Source organism: Protopterus annectens, chromosome 12.part0 (assembly GCF_019279795.1).
Source record: "Protopterus annectens isolate FY-2018-M chromosome 12.part0, PAN1.0, whole genome shotgun sequence".
Classification (NCBI taxonomy): domain Eukaryota; kingdom Metazoa; phylum Chordata; order Ceratodontiformes; family Protopteridae; genus Protopterus; species Protopterus annectens.
Window position 1 is genome coordinate 270,820,020 of NC_056746.1, and position 18,015 is coordinate 270,838,034.

Genomic DNA, 18,015 nt, shown 5'->3' on the forward strand with positions numbered 1-18,015 from the left:
GCAAGGACTCCCCACAGACTAGCTTGGAAGGTGGATGCTCTGTCCTTCAGCTGGAAAAACCTATCAGTTTATGCCTTTCCTTCTCTGCCTCTGCTCTCCAAAGTACTATGATTTTGATTGCACCAGCCTGGCCACGCCAACACTGGCACCCCTTCCTGCGCAGTATGCCACTGTTTGCCCTATGGCACCTGTCTCAGACTTTTATCCTGCTGTTTAAGCAGGAGAACCCGATATTGCACCCTCAACTTCAAACACTGAACCTAGCAGCCTGGCTAATTACCAAAACTCTCCTTTAGCATCCCTCAGTAAACCAGTGATGGATGTCATTTTAGAGGCAAGGAGGCCTAGTACTAGAAAATCTTGTGCTGAAAAATGGAAAAGATTATGTGCCTGAAACCAGTCTCAAGGGATGAGCACAGCAGTGCCCAATTTACCTCAGATTTTACAATACTTAACTGAGATGCTTCACAAGGACCTGCCTTTTTCCTCATTAAAAATTCACGCCTCAACCATTTCAGCTCATTATAGGATGGTGGTTTGTAGGATGACAGTGGTGCTCAAGAAGAGGAGGATGAGTGTGAGGGCAGCACCAAGGATCAAAGGGTGGAAATTGAAAAAGGGTAATTGTGAGGTGATGTTCAGGGAAGAGTTAAGACGGGCACTGGGTGTCAGTGAAAAGTTGCCGAATAGCTGGGTAACTACAGCAAAGCTAGTAAGAGAGATGGCTAGAAAGGTGCTTGGTGTGACATCTGGAAAGAGGGAGGACAAGGAGACCTGGTGGTGGAATGAAGAAGTATGGGAGCGTATACAGAGAAAGAGGCTGGTGAAGAAGTGGGATTTTCAGAGAGATGAAGAAAGTAGACGAGTATAAGGAGATGAGGTGCATGGCAAAGAGAGACGACGAAGGCTAAGGATAAGGCATATGAAGAGTTGTATAAAAGGTTGGACACCAAGGAGGGAGAAAAGGACCTGTACCGATTGGCTAGACAGAGGGACCGAGCTAGTAAAGATGTGTGCAGCAGGTAAGGGTGATAAAGGATAATGAGGAAAACATACTCACAAGCGAGGAGAGTGTGTTGAGCAGATGGAAAGGGTACTTTGAGGGGTTGATGAATGAAGAGAATGAGAGGGAGAGAAGGTTGCATGATGTGGGGATAGTGAATCATGAAGTGCAGTAGATTAGCAAGGAGGAAGTAAGGATAGCTATGAAGAGGATGAAGAACGGAAAGGCTGTTGGTCCAGATGACATACCTGTGGAAGCATGGAGGTGTTTAGGTGAAATGGCAGTGGAGTTTTTAACTAGATTGTTTACAGAAATCTTGGAAAGTGAGAGGATGCTTGAGGAACGGAGAAAGTGTTTTGGTACCGATTTTTAAGAATAAGGGTGATGTGCAGAGCTGTAGTAACTACAGAGGGATTAAACTGATCAGTCACAGCATGAAGTTATGGGAAAGAGTAATGGAAGCTAGGTTAAGGAGGGAGGTGGTGATTAGTGACCAGCAGTATGGTTTCATGCCAGGAAAGAGCACTACAGATGCGATGTTTGCTCTGAGAGTGTTGATGGAGAAGTACAGAGAAGGTCAGAAGGAGCTGCATTGTGTCTTTGTGGATTTAGAGAAAGCATATGACAGGGTGCCTAGAGAGAAGTTGTGGTATTGTATGAGGAAGTCGGGAGTGTCAGAGAAGTATGTAAGAGTGGTACAGGATATGTACGAGGGTAGTGTGACAGAGGTGAGGTCTGCGGTGGGAGTGATGGATGCGTTTAAAGTGTAGGTCGGATTACATCAAGGATCAGCTCTGAGCCCTTTCTTATTTGCAATGGTGATGGACAGGTTGACGGACAAGATCAGATAGGAGTCCCCGTGGACTATGATGTTTGCAGATGACATTGTGATCTGTAGTGAAGAGTAGGGAACAGGTGGAGGAGACCCTGGAGAGGTGGAGATATGCTCTAGAGAGAAGTGGAATGAAGGTCAGCAGGAGTAAGACAAAATATATGTGTGTGAATGAGAGGGAGGATAGAGGAATGGTGAGGATGCAGGGAGTAGAGGTGGCGAAGGTGCATGTGTTTAAGTACTTGGGATCAACAGTTCAGAGTAATGGTGAGTGTGGAAGAGAGGTGAAGAAGAGAGTACAGGCAGGATGCAGTGGGTGGAGAAGAGTGTCAGGAGTGATTTGTGACAGACGAGTACCAGTAAGAATGAAAGGGGAGGCCTACAAGTGGGTAATGAGACCAGCTATATTATATGGGTTGGAGACAGTGGCATTGACAAAAAGGCAGGAGTCAGAGCTTGACGTGGCAGAGTTGAAGATGTTAAGATTTGCAGTGGTTGTGACGAGGTTGGACAGGATTAGGAATAAGTATATTAGAGGGTCAGCCCAGGTTGGAAGGTTTGGAGACAAAGCCAGAGAGGCAAGATTACGTTGGTTTGGACATGTGCAGAGGAGGGATGCAGAGTATATTGGGAAAAAGATGCTAAGGATGAAGATGCCAGGTAACAGTAAAAGAGGGAGGCCTAAGATAAGGTTTATGGATGTGGTGAGAGAGGACATGCAGGTGTTTGGTGAGACGGAGCAAGATGCAGAGGACAGGAAGAAATGGAAACAGTTGATCTGCTGTGGCAACCCCTAACGGGAGCAGCCGAAAGAAGAAGTTAACACAGAACCTCCTCTCTTCTCTCTTCCACTGCCCAAGCAGTTCCTCAGAGGGGCCAAACATTTAAGAACACCCATGAGAGCTCCAACTCCAGCCTGGGACCTTAACTTTGTATTGAGGAAACTCACCCTTCCTCCTTTCGAGACAGCTGCTACTGCAGATTTAAAATTCCTTTCTTGGAAAACAGCTTCCCTTTTAGCCATCACTTCAGCAAGAAGGGTATCTGAATTACAGGCCCTTATGGCAGTGGAGCCTTTCATCATCTTTCATGTGGACAGGGTGTCCCTCAGGACCTATCCCTCTTTCATGCCAAAGGTGGTATCCAGTGTGGCCTTTAATCAGGCCATTCATTTACCTACCTTCTTTACTAATCCACAGAACCAAGGGAAATGGATATTGCACTACTTAGATGTGCACAGACAAGTTAGATTCTACTTGGACAGGTCTAAACCTGGAAGGAAATCTGAACAACTGCTGGTGGCATTTGCTGCAGGGACAGAGGGGAAGGCCATTTCAAAGCGAACTATCTCCAAATGGATGGGCCATTGCGTTCACTTCTGCTATAAGCAGCCTTTCTCAGAGGCGTACCTACCAGGGACATCGTAGAAGCTGATACCTGGAGTTCTGTACATACTTTCACCAAGCATTACCATTTGCCAATTTTCTCTAAATCCAGAGCTGGCTTTGTCACTGCAGTTTTGCAGGGCCTTATAGCTGGTCCTAATGCTATCTAAATTCCTCCTCCCATCCTTAGCTTTGGGAATCTACCTAAATATAATGACTGCAACAGTGAAGCACGAAGAACATAGTACAGTTGTGTACACTTACTATAAATGTAGATGTTGGAGTGTATTCACTGTTGCAGTCCTGGTTACCTTCCCTCCAGCCCCCTGGCTTAGTTTGGCTATACCTCTTCTCTCCTTTTCAATGCTTAAAAGCTTTTTGGTGTATTAGCTTTTTTGTTTGAGGTATAACCTTGTATATTTATAGATTTAATTGCTTCCCATTAGGGGGGCACCTGACATCTGGGGCAAGAAAATCTGATGTAATGACATCGGCTGCATGTTTTATACCCCTGATGACCTGCCGTCATGGAAGAAGAGAACAACAACCGATGCAGGACCCAAGACTTTGTTAATCGGGCCGACTGAGAGCTACCTGCGAGCAGATAACCCAAATGTAATGACTGCAACAGTGAATACACTCGAACATCTACATTTATGGTAAGTGTACACAACTGTACTTTTTGAGCTAATGGTATTTCCCAGTGGTTCGAATAGATTAACAGTATACACACACAGCCCTCTCTTCAGAGCCATCTAGCCTTAGCTGTTTGAAAGAGTTTTCAAACATGGTATAGTTGTTCCTGTGCCCTGTTTAACTTCTATATTTTGACCATTATTTCAGTTTCTTTCCAGCAGTCTGCCTTACACTCCTGTTATAATTACTTCAGATATGTTTTTGAATTTGATTGTATAAGTTTGGCAGATAGGGCAAAGGACTAAAAGGTCTGAGTTATTAGTAAGTTGCTTCTTGTGCCAGGGTACAGTGTTTGATTCCTTCTACCTTTGTTTGCCTATTCTTAATCATCTAGTGCTCCTTTGTTCCTTAAAAAAAGGACAGCAGTGTCTGCCAACAAACATATATATAGTGTCTTCAATTCCACAGTAATAGTCAAGAGTTGTTTGTTGGTACATTAATTTTTGTATTTCTGTTCATGAGTATCCAGATTTTTTTTTTGTTTTAAATTAAGAGAAATGTCCTTTCCTATTATGGATTTCACAAGCTTGGCTAAATTCAGGGCAAAAAAATCCTATCCTATGTAACTACATCTACTGTAAATTTTAATTTTGGCTGCACTAGTAGCATTTTTCTGGACTTCTAGGATTTGTACATTTTTTATTCTCTTATTTTCATCACTTTTGCAACATAACCTGGGTTTTTCTCTCATTTTGCATTATACGCGTCCTATTCTTGCATTTATTTCTAATCTGTTAATGCTTTTGTCTGTGCACACTTCCACAGCTTTAATGTCATTCTATTTCTCTCAGTAGCCTGTGTTGTTTCATCATTTCTTTTACCACAAATTGGACCCTTTTGTTAGAGAATCATGCAGCTCCGTATATGTACAGTCTTTAGCTGTGTTCCTCAGCTCTGTCAGAAAAGCGTTTTTAGTGTAACATCTTGTGCTGCTTTGAAGAATAGATGTCTAATAAATGGCATAGTTGTTTTGGTCATTATTACTGAATTTTTCTGTAAAATGCAGATATTTCATTAGTCTTCTCTTTATGAAACGTAAACAGTTGGATACCTTTATTGTTTCTTCACAGCAACATTCAGGAATGTTTAAACTGTTCATTTTTTCAGACTTTTCAGCTAATCCATTTGAGTTAGAGCAGAGTGAGTTTCTGGCTACAGAGCTTCATATTTTCAGCCAAATGTCGTAAGAGAATTCCAGGACAGTGCATTTCAGCCATAGTGCTAGTGGTGAATTGTTTAATAGGCTTATACATACGAACTGTTGGCAACATCTATATTTTCTTCACTGCTGCAAATTTATTTCTTCACTTCTGATAGTTCACCTCTATCTGATGCCATGTCATGTTAAGAAGCTTTAGATATAAAACAGAAATATGGGTGTTGGTGTTCTAGCCTTCATGAGGTCTGCATTCTAGCTGAAGCTATTGTGTATTACATGATATGCTAACCACCGTAGGTAGCCTGTTAGCATTAAAGCTGTAGCCTGTTGGCATTAAAGTTGTATACCCATATATGTGATAACTAGTAATTTGTGACCAAATTAAAGTGTCAGTCTTCCACCGTACAGAAAATGCTAGGGTGTCATTTAGTCCACTGTATTTATTCCTGAAGGTCGCACTGAAGAAAGGAAATCCGACTTCTTGAAACTATGCAGGGCAATATTACCAAAATGGTGACTACAATTGTTAGGTAATACACAAGAACTTAAGTGAACTGAGTTTGTATATGGTGGAAAAGGTGAGTATATTTCTGAGTACAAACTGAGGGTGAAACTGAAGGGGGGGACATGGAAAATATGACATGAATGGTAACAAGCCGGAGTTGGTGTGATTTGAGACAGATTTAAAAAATTCTGTAACAGTGAGAAACTGATGGGACCCTTGGATTTTCTGCTCAAGGGGAGTAGTACAGTGTAGATGATCAGAAGGGTTTAGGAATACCTGGTATGGAGCAGAGCAAAAATGGAGCAAAGGTAGGGTAGGGGTGGGGCAGTTGTAAAGGAGTTACCTGCAATGTTTGGGACAGGCTGTGTAGATCTGTGATAAGCTTTGTTGGCAATTTTATCCGATTTTGGTTATGAAATTTAGTTCATTTTATGATAGTGTTGTTGGAATAACTTTTTTGATTATTTATTCATTCCAGGTCTTGAGTGATGAAGTGAAGCGAAAGCAATACGATACATATGGGACAGCTGGTTTTGATGCAGGAGCAGCTGGTGGTGGGCAGCAGTATTGGCGTGGAGGACCTACAATAGATCCTGAAGAACTGTTCAGAAAAATCTTTGGAGAATTTTCTAGCTCAGCTTTTGGAGATTTCAATTCTGTTTTTGAACAGCAGCAGGAGGTATGGAAAGACTGTAGAAATGTTGAAGCTATAAACAAGTGTGATATTTGTTTTGCAAAACAGAAAAATTATGTTGTACTGAAAAGTGAATCTGTGCATTAATTTTTTCCCCCGCATCCCTACAAAGCTTTGTGCTTTCCCATTTGGACTAGAGCTAATTTTTTCAGAACTGTGCAAGGGGGTTATTTAGGCAGCCATTTGTTTGGGTCTTTAATGACTTCCTGGCAATTAGGACATTTATTATTTTGTCCTAACCCATCCACCACGTGGGAGATGTTCAGCATGAATTAGAGAGAGAGCCACATTGCCTTCCCCTGTGCAACCGTATGCTTTCATGCACTTGCTTGATGAAGGCTGCTGTACCAGTTGGTGACTTTATGCAGCTGCCATGTGCATGCTTCCCAGGTTATGTGCCCATGTCCTTCCTCTGAAGGACTGTTAGAACCCATGATTGGCTCCGCCCCCTGCCTCGATGGTAGACATGACCATCCTTTCTGTGACCGCCCCATCAACATCCTAAGCCTCTGTAACTTGCCTCAGTTGGGGTGTAGTCATGATTTTGTACTTATACTTCAGTAGAGCTGGCTTTGCGAACAGGTATATTTATATGCAGTTTTTGTGTATGTTTTGTGAAGCATTATTAACATTGAGTAAATTTAATTTGTTGCTCTTATTTCTCACAAAAGAGCCTTTTTTAATGGAGGGTTTTATCTACTATTTTGTATAAAGCTATCTTTTATTTTTTTACTGCAGAAATCTGACAAATGGTTTAGGGGAAAAGTAGTCTGCACTGAATGTCCATTACATAGGTTCTTTTTGACATTTTTCTATCTTATGTTTGCTATTTTCTGTCATGTCTTAACCTCCCTTTGCTGAGAATCATTCTTCAAACAGCCATTAATGTTTTACCTTTGCTGTTAAACCTTTGACAGCCTGGATGAGCAGTACTTCCAAGGGACCGTAGACTATCACATGTTAATGTGTACTGTCCTTGTTTGGCACTTGTCCTAGGCCTTTCGTGCTGCCTTGCTCCAGCACTCATCCTTTGCTGGGTGTCAGTGTTATGGAAGAGTGGAATAATTTACTATGCTAGGATGGCTGAGCTGACTGATGTCTTATTCCCACCTTCCCATGCCAGCTTCTCTGACATCTGAATCATTTTTTGTCTTCTTTTTATCTGAAACACTTGTTGATCCTATATCATCTAGGTCACCATCAGAGCTGCATCCTTAAGCATCACAGAGCTTGGCAAGTCTGTACAGAGGTTCTGTGCATTATAATACTCTAATTTCCTGTCAGTCACTTTTTCTCATTCTCCATTCCAAACTGATAGCTGTTTGAAACCAAGTAGTTTTTTTCCATCATCTTAAGCATCAGTGTTAGTGGTGGGCTGATGCTGATCGTGTAGTATCCAGAAATGCTTTGTAAAAATGTAGTACGCTGCAGTGCGAGTATAAACCTGGAACTCTACTTGAAGTGAGTGTCTTTTCAAATGAGAAGGACCATATTTACTATCCTTGGATTGGCTACAAATGCTAGTGGGGAGGAATGTGTATGAACTTCAAGGTTGTAGCATTTGAGTGCTCCTCTTACTCTGAGGTTCATAGATCTTGGAGTTGGTATATGTCAGTAGGGTTGTGTTGTGGGATGGAGTGATTTACCCGTACAAACACTTAAAGGCATAACAGCAAGTTTGAGTTCTAAGCTGGAAAATTTTGTTGTGTTTTCCTTGTTTCTCCTGACTGCAGAGGAACAGTATAAGCTACTAGAAATTTTTAGTTAGGCTTTGTTAACCAGGTTAATCCCATTGTGGTAGCAGCTTCTTTTCAAGTGAGACCTGATGTGGTGTTTATAATACTAGGGAAATCTGGCCAGGGGTCAGGGAATTTCCAGTGCTCTTTTTAATGAGTGCTGTGGGATCATTTACATTCACCTGAGCTGCCCCCAGCTCAGCTAGATGGTGTTAATTATTTTACAGCATGCAGCCTCATGTAACAGGAAGGCTCCCTGAGCTTCTGATTGTAAGTCTTTTTCCAGATGTTCTCTGTGTTTCACTGTTGCAGTCATCACACTTGGGTTATCTGCCTGCAAGTAGCCCTCAGTTGGCCCGAATACCAGAGTCTTGGGATTTCTGCGTCAGATACTGTCGCTTCTTCCATGATGCCAGGTCGTCAGGGGTATAAAACATGCAGCTGACGCCATTACATCAGTTTTTCTTGCCACGTGAGCGCTCAAAGCAGAAGCAGCTCGCAAGTGCTGGTCAGCCGCTACCTGAAATTGTCGTTTTTCGAGTTTCAAACCTGAAGTCTTCTAAAGCTAAGTACCCCATTGGGGATCCTTTTTTCTTGCTCTGACCGATGTCAGAAAAAGTTAACAGTTGTCTTGCCTGTGAAAAGCAAGTACCTCACCGAGATTTTCATTCCTACTGTGTCACCTGTCTAGGACCAGACCACGACATTCCTCGCTGTCGGTTTGTGCCTTGTTTAATACCCAAACTATTCATTGTCTGGCTTTGTTGCTGAATTCTTTTGCTCTCGTTCTCCATATACTGAAATGGCTTCGATAAGCCATCTGACTACCAGTCTTCTGAAAAAAAGGAAGGATAAAGACAGAGAGACCGCATAGGTCCAAAACTGCCAACGATGCTTCCGTTAAGCTAGTCGCCAGTCCGCCGATACTCTGTGAGGTGCTTTTGCAGCCCCGATACACACTTCTACAGATTCGCAGGCCTCTACCAAGACCCATTTGGAGTCCGGAATGCCACAAGATGCTTCTTCGACTGTGGAACCTGCGGATGTCTCTACCTTGGATGGGTCCAGAGCCGCTGTGCAGGCACCGTCTTCTGAGGGTGTATTCAGACCTTCCGATGTTCATATTAAATAGACTACTTTTTTTCTGACTAAAACTACCGAATTTCTCAGGCCCAGAGTTCACACTATGCCTAGGAAATCGATGACCAAAGTGCATTCTCAAGCTCCCATGCCACAGAAACAAATGCTTAGAATGGCTGAAGACCTTATTACTTTAATTAGGGGAAGCCAGCCTTCCCTCTCTAAAAGACAGAGAATTGATTTTCCTTCTAATTCTCCAGACCATGAGTCTGATGACTCTACCAAGATGTACTCTTATCTGCCTATGAGGATTCAGATGTAGAGGATTCCATTCCCTCTGCCTCCCCTCCAGAGGACTTTTCTTTTGGTGAAATCTTGCATACCTTAAGAGAAGATTTCCACTGGGAATGCCAGGACTACCCACAGTCCAAAAAGCGACGAGAATTTTTAGACTTGCCTCAGCATAGGCCTCTAGCTATACCTCCTGTCCTGGATATTGTAGATGATGTCTTCATGGAATCCAGTCTTACCCCTGGTACTTTACCACCAGCTCCTAGAAAGCCTGATGTGTACTACAGAGTACCTGACTCTCACAAATTTCTCATTAAAAATCCCACTGTGGATCCTTTTCCCAGTGACCTAAAGGTATTAAGGCTACTACAGCCAAAACCCCTACCCCTTTGGACAGGGATTCTAGGGCTTTAGACAGATTGGGTAAGAAGGTATAAACTTCTGCAACTCTTGCCATCAGGGCTTTAAATTGCCAGTTTCACATGTTGATGTGCCAGCAGCATATTATGGAACTAATTAAACAAAAAATGTTGATTCCTGATTTTACAGAAAATAAAGATTTACAAGAGTTAATGCATTCTGCAAACCAAGTTAGTAAACATACTTTGCAGTGTGGCTTTGATTCCTTAGAGGCATCTTGCAGGGCTGCAGTCACTGGGTCTGTATTGAGAAGGCATGCTTGGCTGAAGGAACAAATCTTGCCAGACCATGTCAAAGCAAAATTACTAGATGCCCCATTAAACCAAGAATGTTTGTTTGGCACAAAAGCAGAAGTTGTTCTTAAAAAGATGTAGGAAAAAGCTAAATCTGTGCAAACTGTTAAAGCTTGCTTACAGGTACAACCACCTAGATTCAGTAGGCATTGGCCTTCTAAAAACTGGTCCTTTCCATTCCCTCACATACCTTCTTAGTCCAAACCCAGGGGCAACAGACCACAAAGACTACAGTCTCATGGTATGCAGAGATCTAAACAATAGAGTGCTCCCACCTCAAAAGCAGGGAGTGGTAAGCCACCCCCTTATGGAAAAAGTTCACAATGACTTGTCTATCATCCTTCCCAGCCATGCCCTAGTACTTGCACCCCTAGGAGGAGAACTCGCCCTGCATGCAAAAAAATGGAGGTACATTACCCAGGGCCAATGGGTCCTAAACATTGTATCCCAAGGATAGCGTTTCTACTTCCACTCACTGCCAACCCCCATGCAGGTTGCCAGACCTTCCTCCAGATCAGTGGGCAGAGGCTCATAAGCAAGTAGGAGAGCTATTCAACCTGTTCCAATAGAGTAAAAGGGACAGGGTTTCTACTCCTTCCTGGTGCCCAGAAAAGAGAACTCTTGGCGCCATATCCTGGATCTGTTTATTCTCAACACATTCCTGGTGGTACCAAAATTCAAACTGCTTACACTCCAGCAGCTGCTTCCTTTGCTAGCCAAGGACTCCTGGCTGGTCACCCTAGATTTAAAAGAAGCTTATCTGCACATCCCCATAAGGGAATCCTGCAGGAAATATCTACGTTTCAGGGCAGGCTCTCTATGCAGTATCAGTTCTCTGCACTTCCCTTTGGCTTATCTACTGCTCCCAGGGTATTCACAAAGTGCCTGGCTCCAGCCATTGCATACTGCAGGCAGAGAAATATTCAAATTTACCCATACTTGGATGATGTGATTGCCTGATTCAGGCGGACAGTCAGGAATTGCTGCTTCAGCACCTGACGTTTGTAAAGAGACTCCTAACTGCTCTGGGGTATACCAGCAACGAAAAGAAATCACATCTGGTACCCAGCCAAAAGATTATATTCCTGGGAGCAAGCTTGAACACACCTTCCCAGATGGCATTCCTCACTGCAGAAAAGCAGGTTTATCTGACAAACTACTTCAAATTTCTGGCCACCAAACCCCAGCTGTCTGCAAGAAAAATATTGCAAGCCCTAAGGTTCATGGCCTCATGCATTCTACTAATTCCATATTCAAGACTGCATATGAGAAAACTTCAATGGTACTTAAAAAGTCTCTGGTGTCAACATTCTCAGGACCTGGAAACAATGATTCCTATCATTCCTTCTCTAAGGACGGAGTTCATTTGGTGGGCAGAGGCTTGCAACCACAACAAGGGACTCCCTTTCACTCATCCCCTCGACACCCAAACCCTGACATCAGACTATGCATGCGGGGCTCGCATAGCAGGAAAATGCATTCAAGGTAAATGGAGCCCAGGACAAATTCACTTGCATAGCAATCAAAAAGAAATGTTAGCTGTACAGAATGCACTGACGGCCTTCAAGTACCTTATCCTTCCAGGGCAACTCTTGCTAAAGACGGATAACATCACAGTTATGTGGTACATAAACAAGCAGGGGGGAACTCATTCCTCCCCACTCTGCAGGTTAGCCATGGCCCTGTGGAACACCGCCTTGAGCAACCAAGTGCACCTGCAAGCTCAATTCCTGCCAGGCAAACAAAATTCACTGGCAGACTACTTAAGCAGAAACCTTCCGGGCTCACACAAGTGGAAACTGCAACCCAACTCATTCAAACTTCTAATCCACAGGTGGGGGACACCAGAGGTGGACCTCTTTGCTTCCCCCCCAAAACCATCAATTGAAAACATTTAGCACCAGAAATCCCCACAGCCAAGCATGGAAGGTGGATGTCCTATCCTTTACATGGGAAAACCTCTCAATTTATGCCTTTCCCCCTCTGCCCCTTCTCTCAAAAGTACTAAAAATCAAACAGGACAGGCCAAGGACAATCCTTATTGCAGCAAACTGGCCACGCCAGCACTGGTACCCACTCGTATGCAGTCTGACAGTAGTGCCACCCTGGCACCTACATCAGACCCCCTCTCTGCTGTCTCAGCAGCAGAGACAGATTTTGCACCCCCAGCTGCAAACCCTGAACCTTGCAGCCTGGCTTATTCCCTGAATACACCACCAGCAACCAGGTGCTGGATGTTATCCTTGAGGCCAAAAGGCCTAGTACTAGGAAATCCTATTCAGAAAAATGGAAAAGATACTGTTCTTGGAGCCAGTCTCAAGGAAAGGACACAGCCATGCCCACCTTACCTAAAATCCTAGATAACTTAGCAGAGCTACTTCACAAAGGCTTGTCCTTTTCATCAATTAAAATTTATGCCTCTGCCATCTCAGCTCATTACAATACTAAGCCACCCCCTCTTTCACCCTGTGATCAAACAGTTCCTGAAGAAGCTAACAATTTAAGGCCCTCGAGGAGAGCTCCCACTTCTGTCTGGGACCTTAACTTTGTACTAGAGAAACTCACGCTTCCTCCTTTTGAGTCTGCTGCTACAGCAGAGTTGAAATTCCTCTCTTGGAAAACAGCCTTACTTCTAGCCATCACATCAGGAAGATCGTCTGAGTTACAGGCTCTTATGGCTGTGGACGCCTTCATTATTTTCCATGCGGACAGGGTTTCCCTCAGGACTAACCCATCATTTATGCCCAAGGTAGTATCCATTGTGGCTGTTAATCAATCCATCCATTTACCAACTTTTTTCCCTAATCCTCAGAATAAAGGGGAAAGGATCCTGCACTTCTTGGACGTGCACAGGCAGCTCAGGTTCTACCTTGACATGACTAAGCCTTTCAGAAAAACTGACCAGCTGCTAGTTAGCTTTGCTACAGGGACAGAGGGCAAGGCCATTTCAAAGCATCCATTTCTGCTACAAACACCAATGAAAACCTATCCCACAGGGGATCAAAACTCATTCCACTAGGGCTACCTCAACCTCTACAGCATTTCTCAGGCGAGTCCCTACCAGAGACATCCTGGAAGCTGCAACCTGGAGTTCTGATCACACCTTCACCAGGCATTACCACTTACTTGTATTTTCTAAATTCAGAGCTGGATTTGCCACAGCAGTCTTGCAAGGCCTGCTAGCCAGCCCTAATACTTCTTGATAGCCTCCACCCTTCCTCAGCTTTGGGAATCAACCCAAGTGTGATGACTGCAACAGTGAAACACAAAGAACATAGTACAGTTGTGTACACTTACCATAAATGTAGATGTTCGAGTGTATTCACTGTTGCAGTCCTGGTTACCCTCCCTCCAGCTCCCTGACTTCTCTATGATTTCTACCTTTACTCCTTTTGGCCATATCTCATGGCTGTGGTGTTTACTTTTTACTGGAGGTGTTCCACACCATGTAATTGCTTCCTGTTTTGTGGGCTCCTGACATCTGGGGCAAGAAAAACTGATGTAATGGTGTCTGCTGCATGTTTTATACCCCTGACGTCATGGAAGAAGCGACAGCATTCGACACAGAAATCCCAAGACTCTGGTATTCGGGCCGACTGAGGGCTACCTGCATGCAGATAACCCAAGTGTGATGACTGCAACAGTGAATACACTCTAAGATATGGAAAGTGTACACAACTGTACTTTGTGCACTTGCCTTGCTTTATTTAAAAAGTTTAAATTTTCAAATTTCTAAATTTGCAAAGTTTTAATCGAGTTTGCTGTTCTGGGCTGTATAGTCAAGTCCATTAGCCGTTCTGTGCTTATTTACTGTATAACTGCATTGTTTAGCTTGATTTAACCAAAAAAAAAAATTCTATCATGTTTGCTAATTTCCCACCTTTTCTAGCTAGAATAGTCCAGTTTCCAGGCTTTGCTGGTTTCAGGACTTCAGTTTCAGTGCTCAGAGCTAACCAGACCTTGCTGTGGTAGAGGGAGGTCTTAGTGCTTACCAGTGACAGTGGAAGCATTGTACTGCCTATCTAACAGTAGAGGAGTGGTTTCCAGCTCTGAAATTGCAATTTTATTGGCCATTTTGGGCTGATTTCTATCCCTTTCAACTTTCTGGCACCGCGGGGCTTAGGTTAAACTATTCCCAGTGCCAGAATGTCTGCTCTTCTAATTTTCCCTTAGAACTAGCTATTTTATCAGCAGTAGCACTAAAATCTGTATACCTGTGACTAGCACTTACTCTAAAACTCACTAAAAAGCACTGGAAAGCCTTAATTTGTTACAAGCACTCACCTCTCCTTGGTAATGAGAAAAATAGTCTTGGGTACTAGACAGCCTACAATTGCAAGTACCTTGCCAAAAACTAAGGGAAAGCAGCTCTTGTACTACACAAAGAAAGCACCTAACCAGGCATGTCCAAGGGTCAGCTTCCGGTGATTTTTTTCCTGTCCATCTGGTGAATCTGGGCATACTAGGGCAATGTAGCAATTGCCTCATGTACACAGACAACCCTCTCCTCCTACCACCAACCACTACAACCTGTGAGAGATGCACTTACATAGCCAAACTGGAAGCAAAGCTCTCTCCAGCCAAGATTGTGTTAGTCAAGAGGAGAAGGTTAACACTGACACAACACCTCGAACAACACATAGTCCTTCAAAACCCACACAACCAAAACCCAAGTATGGGGAGGCTCTTAACATTAACCTGCCCAAACAACAAGGACCTCCAAAGCTGAAATGCAAACAAACACCACCCCCAAACACAATCAAAGCGTTACATAACTCACAACACCAGTGTGCCACTCAACAGCAGCCCCTAAGGCAAGACAACGTACCCAACGCTTTAGTCATGGGCGACTCTATAGTCAGGCACACTGATTTTCCACTCACAAGGCTGAACAAGGAGAAAATTAGTTAGTTGCCTGTCAGGTGCCAGGATCCGCCACATAATGCATGCACTCAAGTCACTCCACAAAAGGTACAAATATGACTCTGTCTTTGTCCATGTTGGAGTGAATGACCTGAGATGTACCTCCCTAGACTACATAAAAAGAGTCATGGAAGAGCTCTTGGGTCATGTAGCCCAGGCAGGTATGACCCTAGCCCTGAGTAGCATCTTGTCATTGCCCAGAATGATACCACAGTATAAGGACAAAATGATTGACTTCAATAATTGGCTAAGCTTCTGGTGTCATTCAAAGGGGATACATTATCTGTCTGCCTGGGGTGATATGATCGACAAACCACGATCCTTTGCAAGAAATGGTTTGCACCTGTCACCCCCGGTATTCAGGTTACTGGCTAAGGCTCTTGCCACCCCTATAGTGCCTTTTTTAGGCAAGGTTCGAAGGACAAAACTACCACCATAATGGGTACAAGCAAGCAAAAATCAGAAGGTAATGCTACTCAGTGCTAGAAGTCTAAACTTCAAGATGTACTCTGTCAAGGCTCTCCTAAAAGTGGAGAATATCGATATCTGTGCAGTAACTGAGACCTTGTTCAAAGCTCCAGAGAGCACTCCTGCAATACCAGGCTACAACTGATACCAAACTTTTTGGCCACCAAACCAGGACCAAAACACTAAAGGCGGAGGAGTGTCCGTATTCTCCAAGGATATTCACACCTCCAGGCTGGTTGCCCAACATAATGCATCCGGAATTCTGCAGGTGCAACTAACACTAGGTAAGACTGCAATACATATTGTTGCTTGCTACAGATCCCCCACCATGCCCCAAGATTCTCACTGCACCTTTCTAAACATACTGGAAAATATTAAGATACAACCAAACACCCTAATACTAGGTGATTTCAACTACCTTGCCATTAACTGGGAAAACTACTACTCAACCAGCACCTTTGCTCAACAGTTCTTGGAATTCATAAATTCCAACGCCCTAGAGCAATTAATTCATAGTCCCGCCAGGGGTACCAGTATTCTAGACCTGGTCATTACCATCATGGAAGATAGATGCTCCACACCAGTGGTCACCCCCTTGGTGGTCATATGAGACCATAAGCTAATCACCCTTGACATCCACATCCCACCACCATCCCCCTTTTAAGGAAACCTCTGTAAAAAACTTCTTCAAAGCCAACTTCATGCTTCTCAAGTCGGAAGTAACAAACTTTGACACCCAAGCAGATGGGAACTGAAAGTCCAACTGCTGAATCCTACACTAAGATGCTGTATGAGCACATTCACTCGTGCATGGACTGAGCCATTCCAAATAGAACCACAACACTGTCCTCTCTCTCTCTCTCTCTCTCTATATATATATATATATATATATATATATATATATATATATATATAGGTATAGATAGATATAGATATAGATAGATATAGATAGATAGATATAGATAGATATAGATAGATAGAGATAGATAGATAGAGATATAGATATAGATATAGATAGATATAGATATAGATAGATATAGATATAGATAGATATAGATATAGATAGATATAGATATAGATAGATATAGATATATATATATATATATATATATATATATATATATATATATATATATATAGATATATATATATATATATAGATATATATATATATATATATATATATATATATATATATATATAAAGCCAATCTGGTGATCCCCTGTCATAAACAAGCTGTACAACAGAAGGAAGAAACTGCAGAAAAGAGGAAGAACCCAGGATTCAGAAAACTCCCTCCAGCCTCAGAAAGCGGAGATCCCTCATAAAATCTTCCAAAGCTAGTTACAAAAACAAAATTGTCACATATTCCAAAGACAACCACAAGATAATTCTATAGCTATGTCAACAATCTAAATGGCAATACTCAGATCTGCTCTGAGCTGCAGCAGAATGGCACTGGATGTACTGATCCCAAGGATATTGTCAATATCCTGGCAGATAGATTCACCTCCCTCTCACCCCCTAAAGGGCCCAGCTCCACACCAAAAGAATGCCAAATTCCGGTAATCACGGCCACTCAGATAAAAAAATGCACTCTCCAAAGCCAATACAGCATCCATGGGACCAGACGACATCCCAGGCTGTGTACTGCATGAACTGCACAATGAACTGGCACTTCACCTATATGTCATGTTTAATCATAGCCTCACCTCAGGCTTTGTGCCCACAGAGTGGCGCACAGCTACAGTCATCCCACTCCACAAGGGGGGATCCCCTTTGGATCCCGGGAACTACCGTTCCATCAGTCTGACAAGCCTGATGTGCAAGGCCATGGAACGTATTATCATGGAACTTATAAACAAAGACATTGGCAGCCTTCAAACATTGGACACCCACCCAGTCTGAGTTCGTGAAGGGCTGATCTTGCCTCCTGAACCTTATCGACTTCTTCGAATCAGTCTCCAGAGCCGTGAACGAGGGTAAGGTGGTCCACACAGCCTACTTGGACCTCGCCAAGGCTTTCGACACTATCCCCCCACTCTGGAATCATAGATAAACTTACTAAGCTGGGCGTTAATCCCTATTTCACTCAATGGGTTGCAAACTGGCTTACTGACAGAGAGCACACACTGTAAAAGTAGCTGAATCCAAATCCAGCTCCAGATAAGTGGTGTACCGCAGGGTTCTGTCCTGGGACCACTCCTGTTTGGCATCTACTTCTCTGAAGTACAGGGCAACACTAAAGGACCCTGGCTTCCAAAGTTCGCAGATGACCGCAAACTGGGAGCCATTATTGAATCCCCAAATGATGTGGATATACTACAAAAGGGCCTTACCGAAACAGATGCCTGATACCAGAACCATGGGTTCAAGCTAAATGCCAAAAAATGTATAATTGTCCTCTTTGGGAAAAATCACATACCTGTGAACTATCACTTAAGTCACAGTACAGTAAACACCAAAAGTGTGATAAGAGACCTAGGGTCACAGGTGAACATTGGTCTCACCTTTGATAAACCACATAGCC

General features: G+C 43.2%; 1 protein-coding gene across 2 annotated transcripts in view; it reads left to right on the forward strand.

Annotated features, from left to right (window-relative positions):
- Window positions 1-18,015, forward strand: part of DNAJA3 (DnaJ heat shock protein family (Hsp40) member A3) — a 911,667-nt gene that overhangs the window by 243,177 nt on the left and 650,475 nt on the right. For both annotated transcript variants that reach the window (XM_044089330.1, XM_044089331.1), the window contains exon 4: window positions 6,059-6,259. In XM_044089330.1, the coding sequence (XP_043945265.1) occupies window positions 6,059-6,259 (201 nt within the window). The remainder of the gene's footprint in view (window positions 1-6,058; window positions 6,260-18,015) is intronic.